General features: G+C 34.7%; 2 protein-coding genes across 2 annotated transcripts; one reads left to right on the forward strand and one right to left on the reverse strand.

Moving 5' to 3' along the window:
* Positions 1 to 376: 376 nt before the first annotated feature.
* On the forward strand, positions 377 to 1,716 carry LOC147298241 (putative F-box/LRR-repeat protein At1g56400). The gene is made up of 2 exons (XM_086246567.1): positions 377 to 1,183; positions 1,417 to 1,716. Exons 1-2 carry the CDS (start codon positions 377 to 379, stop codon positions 1,714 to 1,716), a joined length of 1,107 nt encoding a protein of 368 aa, XP_086102693.1.
* Positions 1,717 to 6,688: 4,972 nt separating this feature from the next.
* Positions 6,689 to 7,584, reverse strand: LOC147298242 (F-box protein At3g62230-like). The gene is made up of 3 exons (XM_086246677.1): positions 7,385 to 7,584; positions 7,063 to 7,249; positions 6,689 to 6,811 (listed from the first exon to the last, which is right to left on the reverse strand). The coding sequence occupies exons 1-3, from the start codon at positions 7,582 to 7,584 to the stop codon at positions 6,689 to 6,691; spliced, it is 510 nt and encodes a 169-aa protein (XP_086102803.1).
* Positions 7,585 to 10,557: the final 2,973 nt, after the last annotated feature.

A 10,557-nucleotide genomic window follows, 5' to 3' on the forward strand; every position in this document is an offset into this window, starting at 1 on the left:
AGTATAAAGCGAAAAGCGAATGCGCTTATTTGTTCTTATTTGGATTTACCTGAATTCTCATTAAATGTCATAACTAAGTATTGTCAAAGTTTAGGTGTTTCTTATTAACGTACATTTTTGTTTTTTTCTATTTGGTTAGAGTCAAATAGTTTCCATATAAATCAGAAGAAGACAGGCACTGTACAACGTACAGTTCAGGATTCCACCAACCCCAAACAGGAGCCAACAATTAGCCTCTTCTGGTCCCCCTTACTTTGTACCTCTACAAGATCACTGCAACACTTGTTTCAAAGAAGCTTAAGCAAACTCACCATATACACTATACTACAGTACTCAAGAACCTAAAATTGATATCACCATGGCACCCAACATTGATATGTTCTCAATGTTATCTGATCCTCTTCTTTTCATCATCATCTCCTTTCTGCCCTTCAAAGCAGCAGCAAGAACCTCTGTCTTGTCCCCGCGTTGGCGTCTCATTTGGCGTTCCACCACGAACATCGAGTTCAACGAACGTTTCTTTTCCAATTACCAAAGATGGGTTTTCACTGAGTTTGTGCAACACTGGATGGCAACCTACCAAGAACCCAGAATAGATAAGTATTTTCTCACATTTTCTCAGCCTAGAGAATCGAATGTTCTCCTAGAAAATTGTATAAGGTTTGCTCTAGCGCGTAATGTCAAAGTGCTAGGGCTTGATTTCTCTGATCCCACATGGGATGAAGATGGTCTTGACACTCATGCAGCACGGTTTGATTTGCCTTTGTCTGTTTACAACCACCAAGTCCTAGAATCGTTGACCCTATTCTCATGCAATTTCAATGTGTTGGGATTTGAAAATTTTGGTCTGTTGAAGCACATTTCATTGGGTTGGATTGAACTGCCAAGATCTTCTCTTAGAGCTCTGTTAGTGAAATGTGTGTTGCTGGAAAGTCTGAGTCTGAAAAACTGTTGGAATATGGGGTTTCTTGATGTTTGTGGGAGGGACTTGAAGCTCAAAACCTTGGTTGTGGATAAATGCTTGTTTCATTATTCAGACTTTACAATTGCGGCACCAAATCTGAGATACTTGAAGTATTCTGGCCCTGTGGCCACATTTGATGTGGAGAGAACTAGGGGATTGGAAGAGGTGGAACTTGACTTTGGTGATGAGTCTGAATTTAATAAAATTATGGGTGATATTGTCTATCAACTTCTCTTTAATTAATTGTAACATTTATATATGATATATGAGATGATCAAAATTTGGATCTTAAACAGACGTTCGAAATATATTCTGGATGTCAGAACGCTCAAATTAAATTAGGCGTTTGAACGTTTAATTAGATAGAGGTCTGCAAATCCGTTTTTTATCCTTTTCCTATGGTATGGGGTCTAACATTTTTCCTATATACCTGTGTTAAATCTCTTGATCAGGAAAATGTAACTCCAGCTGAACTAAAGCTTGAAGAAGTTTGGACGCTTGATGGAACAGTTTACCAGTGTATAACCCAAACCTTAAGGGTAGTTGTGGTTAAAGGCTTCAAGGGGTCACCGAATGAAGTGCGGCTGGTAATATATCTGCTCATGTTTGGTCGTCTCTTGGAAAGGCTTGATCTCATTACCTCCAAAGAAGAGGATAATCATGGAAGCCCAGAAATATACCAACTTAGGGCTCAATCACTTTTGCATGATACCAGAAGAGCCTCCCCCAGTCTGAAAATAACAGTTCTTTAAATATTTAATATATATGTAAACAAATATTTTGCATGCTTCTGGTGATACCTGCAATTAATAAGCTAGTTTCTTTGTGCAGTTGAAGAAGCTTAATTTCTGAATATTCAAAGACATCTTATATCTTCATTTTTAATTTAATTTGTTCATTTTTTTTTTTTTGGTAAAATGGAGGCATTCAGGCCCTAAACAGAAAAAGCAAACTAACTGGTTAGGCACCATCTGGCCTCTTGGAGGCTCAGATCGATAGTCTTGATACAAAACAGCAGAACAAGCCACAGGAAGCTGAGGAAAATTAATACGGCATGCCTGAAGTGCTTGTGAATATACACATAGATTCTTTAATGCACGGACGTAATTTTATTTAATATTTTGGAATCTTGTTTTTGAATATACATCGATTCATTAATGCACAGACATAATTTTATCAAATATTTTGGAATCTAAAATACATGTAAGATTACATAGATTCATTAATGCACGAACGCATTAATTTTATCAAATATTTTAGAATTTAATATACGTGTAGAATCACATAGATTCATTAATGCACAGACGTAATTTATCTAATATTTTAAGATGTGTAGGATTAATATTGATTAAATGAAGAGGGATATTGCGTCATTTAGTCAAATTTCGTTATATTTGAAGATGCAAATTAATTCATTATAATGTACGGTTGTAGAATTATATATTATTTTGAACATCTAATACGCGTAAAATATTGGCTACTTGAGAAGGATTACATCATTTAGTTAAACAATCCATAAGAATCCTAATAACTACTAATAATCCAACTATCTAAAAAGATAGAAATACTTCACATTCATCATTGAGTATGAAATTAAAACTTCTTCAACTGCGCACACAAAGTTGATTAAACAATTGTAATTAATTTGCAAATTATGAGTAAACAATTGTAATTAATTTGCAAATTATGAGATGCTTGTCTAAATCTATGCAATTGTTGAGCTATTATTTGGTACAATTCAGGATTTCTTCCATTGCTACCCACTTCTTGAGAGACAAAAACTTTAAGGGCCGTTTGGTATCCTATTCAAATTTTCTTTTTTCAAAAATTGAGATTTTTTTTAAATGTGAGTTTTCAAAATCAATTTTTTAAATTCAAAAACTTATTTGGTATGAAATTTGATAACAAATTTTAAAATATAAAAATAATGGCAACTAAGGAAAAAGGAAGTGTAAAAAAAAATTGAAAAAAACAATGTTTTATTGTTTTTAAAAAGAGGTATTTTTTTCTAAAAATTATTTTTGAAAATGGTCTACCAAACACGTTTTTTTGATTAAAACTTGTTTTTTTATTTTTGAAAATTTTTTTTTTTTAATAGAATACCAAACAGGTCCTAAACTTTTCGATAACACGACCATGAGAAAGTAGTTGACTCAGCAGCTAAAGTTCATTTTATGTTCCCTTGAATCCTTTTACCTCAACCACCCTTAACGTTCGCGTCATAAACCGGTAAACTATTTCATGCCGTCTGGCCGGCCCGTCTCCAAAAACTATCAAGAGGATATAGTTCAAATGGAGGATCATATTCCTGAAGAGATATCAGAAAAAGAAAATAGAGAAATTTAATTTCATATATATCATCATATCATGATATATGTTGCATACAGAATGCGAGAGAACTAGCTAGCGATGATAACCCGAATTACTATTATTCTTTTTTTTTTTTTTTGCCGCTTGAATTACTATTATTCTTAAATATGACTTATGAGAACCCACTACATCACCTCATGACAAATTCTTCCAGGGTGTAATTTGATGGTAAGTGTAGGAACAATAATTAGAAATATGGATTTGATAACAAAAAATTTCAATAATAAAATTACACCAAGATGTATACAAACTTTAATTAAGTAGATGGAAATATAGACAAAAAAAATACTAATTGACTGTGAGTGAGGCTTGCAAATTGCAATGACCTAAAGACAGAATTTTGACCATGCCCTGTGCTTGCAGTTCCTTAGGCAGGATACAACAATCGATAATTCCAAGTTCAAGTTGAAGCACTGCAACTTTGAACTCTAGCTAACCAATTATGTTTTGTACTCTCGAATGATAGAAAGAAGAATAGAGAAGGATCGAATTGGGGAAAACTCTTATAATCCCGAAAGGAGAAAGAGAGGGTTTATATAGAACCCAAAAGATGCTTACTAACCAACATGACTACTGAAAATAGCATGGTGGTTGTTCTGTAAAAGTTGTTACTCAAAAGCATCCAAACTACAAACTTATCATTAGAAGAGACACAACTAATTACTTCAATATGTCGCACCGCTTAGCAATATGAAAGTGGCTGAACTTAGCTTGAAAACAGACAACCAATATTGCACAGATGCAACTATTGGTATTTGACCAAAGTTGACTGGTTGCAATTCAAACGTAACTGCATGCATCATTATGAATATTGTAACCGTTGGACTAGACAACAACACTTTACATTTTTCATTCAATATCAGAAATTAAATATTATATAATATATAATTTCCAATAGTAAGCACCTTCAGGAAATTAAGGACAACTCTTTAACAAACATGCAATGCCGAATAACTCAAAATCATGCATTACTGTTTAAAGTGTTAGGTGTGTCACCCTCAAACAATCCCTTGGATCCAAACCAAATGGTTCCTCTCTCAAAGGGAATACCCTGCAAACGTACAATTAACACATAAAAATAATAGTTAAATAAATGTAAAGCAGAGAAATGACACACACACACATATATAAACTTAAAGAAAAGTAGTACCTGAAGCATGTAGGTGCAAACTGTCAATACCCTCATAGGGAAAAGCTGAGAGAGGACTTGATAGAGAACATCACCTATATCATCATAGAATGTAGAATCAACCCCAAAGTCAAGGTCTGCCTCTTCCAAGCCCCTACTTATGTATGCATCTGTCATCCTAATTGATTACTTCACCAGAGTACTTAAAATGTTTTAGATTTGGTGCTTGAATTGAAGCATAGTCATTAAGAAACATGCATTTGTCCAAAACCAAGCTTTTGAGCCTCAAGTTCCTCTCACTAATCTCAAGATAGTCTATGCTCCAACAATGTTTGAGAGTCAGACTCTCCAGCATGCCACAATATTCTAACAGGGCCCTAACAGAAGTTAATGGCAGTTCAATCCAAACCAAAGTTTCTTCAAATGATTAAAACCCCGGCCCTAAACCCATTCAAAACAAAATTGCAAGAGACGAGAGTAATAAATTTGAGGTCTCGATAGAGAGAAACATACAAAGGCAAATTAAGCTAATGTTGTTTCATGAGTTTCGTCATGATATTTGTTTTATAAAATTTATTTACAAAATCGCTAGGGAAATGAAAATTTTAATTGATTTCTTAATTTGAAAATGAAAATTTTGGTTTCTTAATTTCGGTTCATTGGTGCCCTGTACTTGTTGGCCAATGTAATAATTGTGTTTGTGTTTGGGCTTTGCTTGGCACGGCCCACTGACCATTTTTTCTTTTTGTATGTTTACAATTAGAAATTTATTTTATGTTATATATTTCTTTTCTTATAACTAAAATTTAATAGTATTTTTTTACTAAAATTTTTTTTTTAAGAAAAGAATTGTTTAACAAGTCATACCCAATTCGGCCCATTTCGTTTTCGTGCTCGTGCTCATGTTTGTGTTTGCGCTTGTTGTACTCATGCTCGTGTTCATGTCGCTTTTGTACCAAATCATGTTTGATTTGCTTAAAAAACTTCGGTTTGGCCAGTTCATTACTTATGTCATAGTTATGATGACCCTACCCATGTCGTTCTCATGCCGTACTCACTTATTTTATATGACAAGTACTATAAGTTTGTCATGCCAAAGTCCTAATTATGTTTGAATTAACATACGAATACTATGTCAAGTATATATATATATATATAAAGAAATGTATATAATTAAAACACTTTTTAGTGCTTCTTGGAAAAACACTTACTACATAGGTTTTATCTACATTCTTGAACAACTAAGATTGTCAAAGTCACATATCACATGCCAGTAAATTTCAAAAAATTTGGATGTATCTAACATTTTTCGTTTTTCTCTCATTTGGTAAGAGTCAATAATTCCAAACAAATCAGAAGAGACAGACATTGTACAACGTACATTTCAATATTTCACTAATCCCAAACAATAGCCACAACAATTCACTTCATCTGCACCCCCTAACTTTGTACCTATATAAGCTCACTGCAACAAACACTTATTTCAACCCCTTCACTTAACTTATCCAAGAAGCTTAAGCAAACTCACAATTTACACTACTACATACACGCCTTCTATCACCATGGCACCCAACATTGATATGCTCTCAATGTTATCAGATTATCTTCTTTTCATCATCTCCTTCATGCCCTTCAAAGAAGCAGCAAATTAAAACCTCTGTATTGTCCCTGCGTTGGCGTTCCACCATAAGCCTCAACTTCAACAAATGTTTCTTTGCAAATTACCAAAGACGGGTTTTCACTGAGTTTGTGCAACATTGGATGGCAATTAACCTACCTAGAACCTAGAATAGATAATATTCTCTACAAATTTTCTCAGCCTAGAGAATCGAATGTTGTCCTCGAAAATTGTACAAGGTTTGCTCTAGCGCGTAATGTCAAAGTGCTAGGGCTTGATTTCTCTAATCCCACATGGGATGAAGATGATCTTGACACTCATGCAGCACAGTTTGATTTGCCTTTGTGTTTTTACAACCACCAAGTCCTAGAATTGTTGACCCTATTCTCATGCAATTTCAATGTGTTAGGGTTTGAAAATTTTGGTCAGTTGAAGCACATTTCATTGGGTTGGATTAAACTACCAAGATCTTCTCTTAGAGCTCAATTAATGAAATGTTTGTTGCTGGAAAGTATGAGTCTGAAAAACTGTTGGAATATGGGGTTTCTTGATTTTTTGGGAGGGACTTGAAGCTCAAAACCTTGGTTGTGGATAAATGCTTATTTCATTATGCAGACTTTACAATTGGGGAACCAAATTTGAGACACTTGAAGTATTCTGGCCCTGTGGCCGCATTTGATGTGGAGAGAACTAGGGTTTGGAAAGGTGGAACTTGACTTTGAGAACGATTCTGAATTTAATAATATAAGAATAATGCTATTTGTACACATTTATCTGACCATATTAGTTGACCACCTTATGTGGCAGCTGATGTGGTCATGCACTCATGCCATGTCAATTTATAAATTGACATGCAGTTGAGAGAGGACTTAATAGAGAACATCACCTATATCATCATAGAATGTAGACTTAACCCTAATTAAAGTCAAGGTCTGCAATCTTCTAAGCCCCCTATATGTATGCATATATCATCTTGATTACTTCTCCAAAGTACTTGAAATATTTCAGATTTGGCACTTGAATTGAAATGTAGTCATTAAGAAACGTGCATTTGTCCACAACCAAGTTTCTGAGCCTCAAGTTACTCCCACTAATCTCAAGGTAGTCTGTGTTCCAACAATGTTTGATAGTCAAACTCTCCAGCATGCCACAGTTTTCTAACATGGCCCTAATAGAAGTTAATAGCAGATCAATCCAACCCAATGAAAGTTAATTCAAATGATTAAAACCGCCAAACCCATTCAAAACAAAATTGCAAGAGACAAGAGTAAGTGATTCGAGGTCTCAATAGAGAGAAACATACAGAGGCAAAGTGAATGATGCTGCATGAGTTTTGTCGAGATCATTCTCATCCCATATGGGGTCGGAAAAATCAAGAACCAAATCTTTCACATTACGCTGAAGAGCAAATTTGATGCAGTTGTCTACCACCACTGAGAAATCTCCAGGCTGTGAAAATGACAAAGAAAACTTGTCCAAAGTGGGTTCACGAAAGTTTGCCATCCATTGTTGCACAAAACCAATGAACACATGCCTTTGAAAAGCTCTATCTTCCCTGGAGGAGTCCTAATGGTTAAACAAGTAATTCATAGTTTAGCCCGTTTCGTGCTCATACTCGTGTTGTGCTCTGGTCTTTTTGTGCTTGTGCTTGTGGTGTGCTCTGGCCATGTTGTGTTTGGGTGTCGTGTTGGGCTCTTTCGTGTAATTAAATATTAACATTTATGCTACTTAAAAAACTATTTTAAACAAGTCTTGCCTAGTTCGAGGCCCATTTCATGCTCGTACTTGTGTCATGTTTAGGTTATGCCATATTGTGCCTAATCGGCTAAAAAAATTGGCCTAACCCGACTAGCCCATTGTGTCATGCTTGTACGTACCCAGCTTATTTCATGCTTGTATCATGTTTGTGCGAAATCTGTTTGACATCAATAAATTTGACTAAAATAAAATAAATGAGCATTCAGAAATTTAGTATTTATTTTGGTTTTGTGATGTACTCTGAAAAAATAGGAAAAAATGTTCAATTTTATACATGCTATCCCATATCATATCGAAAAAAGAAGATAAAAATGGAAATAAAATGCATAATACACATACCTCATAATTTCCATACAAAAGTTCAACTTGTTTGGTCAAACAAAAAATCTCAAATGTAAAATAAAAAATACACATCATAAAAGAAAAGTACAGAACTGGTGGACCTTAAAAAGTGCTAGACCATGTCTTTGAATTAGAAACCTTCTTTGCATGTATGATCACCAGAAGCATGCAAAAGATTTGGTACGTATTTAATAAAAAATTTGTAATTTTTGGATTGGGTGAGGCTGGTCTTCTGACTTCATGCAAAAGTAGTTAAGCCATAAGTTTGTACATTTGTGGGCTTCCATGATTACCCACTTCTTTAGAGGTAACGAGATCAAGCCTTTCCAACATACGACCAAAGATAAGCAGATATATCACTAATTCACTAGGCTTGCTTCATTTGGTGTCCCCTTGAAGGCTTGAAGCCTTTAACCTCAATCACCATTAACTTTTGGATGCCGTACGTGTAATTCCTTGTTGAGCATTGATGTATTTAATGTCAAATGCTTCACGCTCAAATGAGGATTCGAAACAAATGGTTCCTCTCCCAGGAGGAGAATGGTCTGCAAAACAATTAACACATAAAAAGAAGGAATTCCGAACAAAAAGAAAAAGACACATAAAAAATAATGAATAAGTAATTAAATGAAAAACTGAGTTCATCAAAGTTTAACTACTTATAACACAATTAATTATTAAATGTTTGTGTTACATCTTAATTACTCTAATTCTATGATAAAACCAGCCTTTGTGAAATATATAATTAATAGGAAATTCTTAAAATGTGGTAATTTCTTTTGAAAGGTTAAAATGTGGTTAATTAATACTAGAAAGATAGTGGGAGAATAATTCTCAGTCCCAAAAAAAAAAAACAAACAAACAAACGCAGAGCATATTTCATGCATTTTCTGTCATACGAGATGCAAATATAAAATATGAGAGAGCGATTACGTAACACCTAGATATCATGCATGAGCATTAATTAGCCCCTATTTTACAAGCCACAGGGGGTGTCTCCAACTTAGATTTCATTGGATTTTAAAAGTCTAATGAAATCTAGGTGTCCCCAATTTAGATTTTAATGGATTCCAATGAATTTTAGGAGTCCTTAACTCAGATTTTAATGGATTCCAATGAAATTCAGGTGTCCTCAAAAAGTCATGAATTTCATTAAGTGAAGGATTTTAATGGATTTTGATGGATTTGGTTGGATTTGAATGTATTTTTTACACATAACAAATTTCATAAGAATTCCACCCAATTCCTTTGAATTTTGATAGATTCTATGGATTTAAAATCCATTAAACTCCTTTAAAATCTGAGTTGGGGATACCCCCCTAAGAGAAATTTTTAGAGCATATATATCCTAAAGAAAGAAAATGAGCTTGGATATTGGCCTTGACCTGGCAACGAGTCGTATTTTGGTGGGTTTGGGTCATACACTACACAACATGTTAAGTTAACGGGTGAATACAAACCGTAAAGCTAACGGGTGAAAAAAATGCCAACACGAACACGAAACGAACCGTTTCACCCGTTAAAAAAATGTACATTTTCAACAAAAAATTTAAATTAAAAATATTATATTACAATAGTAAATACATTTTATTAATAAAAATATAGTTTAAACATTACACATAAGAAATATCCAAAAAATGTGCAAATTAAATGATTAATATCTTAAAGAAATAATTTCAAGTCACTAACAGGTTTCGTCAGTTAACACGAACACGACATGAAACTTAACGTGTCACTAATAGGATCACACGATTTCAACACGACACGATAAGCTTCAATTCGAACATTGAATTTTGTGTGTCATGTTAACGAGTCAGGTAGGATATTGTCAAGCCTGGCCCGTGTAATCCAAAATTAAATATATGTATATCAGTAATGTTACACTTACCACATTTTTATATCACAATTTCATACCATCTTACATGACATTCATACATTGGACACTAAAAATTAAAAAATAAAACCTAAAAAAGAAAAAGAAAATACCCTTTCAGTAAAGTAATGACACATCAGGTGGGATACAAATGTGGAAAAAAAAAGGTGGGACAACCAAGGATTTAAATTTCGAAGTTTTCGGCGAAATTTCGCCGAAAATTTCGTTTTTTAGGGGTTCCGAAATTTTAACACGGATTCGACTAAATTTCGGAAAATTTCGGCGAAATATTCGAAATTTCGCCGAAATTTCAACCGAAATTTCGAAACAACCCAGAAACGGAGAAAGAGAGAGAGATCTTGGGCGGGGGCAGGGGGTGGCGGCGGCAGGGGGTGGCCGGGGGGCGCGGCAGGACCGCAGGAGGGAGATCGAGGGAGATCTGCGCGGCGATCTTGGGCGCGGCGATCTTGGGCGGCAGGGGGGAACGCGGCAGGGGGGGCGCG

Source organism: Dryas octopetala, chromosome 1 (assembly GCF_963921425.1).
Source record: "Dryas octopetala chromosome 1, drDryOcto1.1, whole genome shotgun sequence".
NCBI classification, from domain to species: Eukaryota; Viridiplantae; Streptophyta; class Magnoliopsida; order Rosales; family Rosaceae; genus Dryas; species Dryas octopetala.

What these genes read in the sequence shown, in the direction of transcription:
- LOC147298241 (XM_086246567.1), top strand. Translation starts at nt 377, where the DNA reads ATGTTCTCAATGTTATCTGATCCTCTTCTTTTCATCATCATCTCCTTT. An exon ending in ATAAAATTATGGGTGATATT is followed by an intron (nt 1,184 to 1,416) that starts GTCTATCAACTT and finishes TCTCTTGATCAG; the next exon opens with GAAAATGTAACTCCAGCTGA.
- LOC147298242 (XM_086246677.1), bottom strand. Translation starts at nt 7,584, where the DNA reads ATGGCAAACTTTCGTGAACCCACTTTGGACAAGTTTTCTTTGTCATTT. An exon ending in GCATCATTCACTTTGCCTCT is followed by an intron (nt 7,250 to 7,384) that starts GTATGTTTCTCT and finishes AACTTCTATTAG; the next exon opens with GGCCATGTTAGAAAACTGTG. An exon ending in ATTTCAAGTACTTTGGAGAA is followed by an intron (nt 6,812 to 7,062) that starts GTAATCAAGATG and finishes TATTAAATTCAG; the next exon opens with AATCGTTCTCAAAGTCAAGT.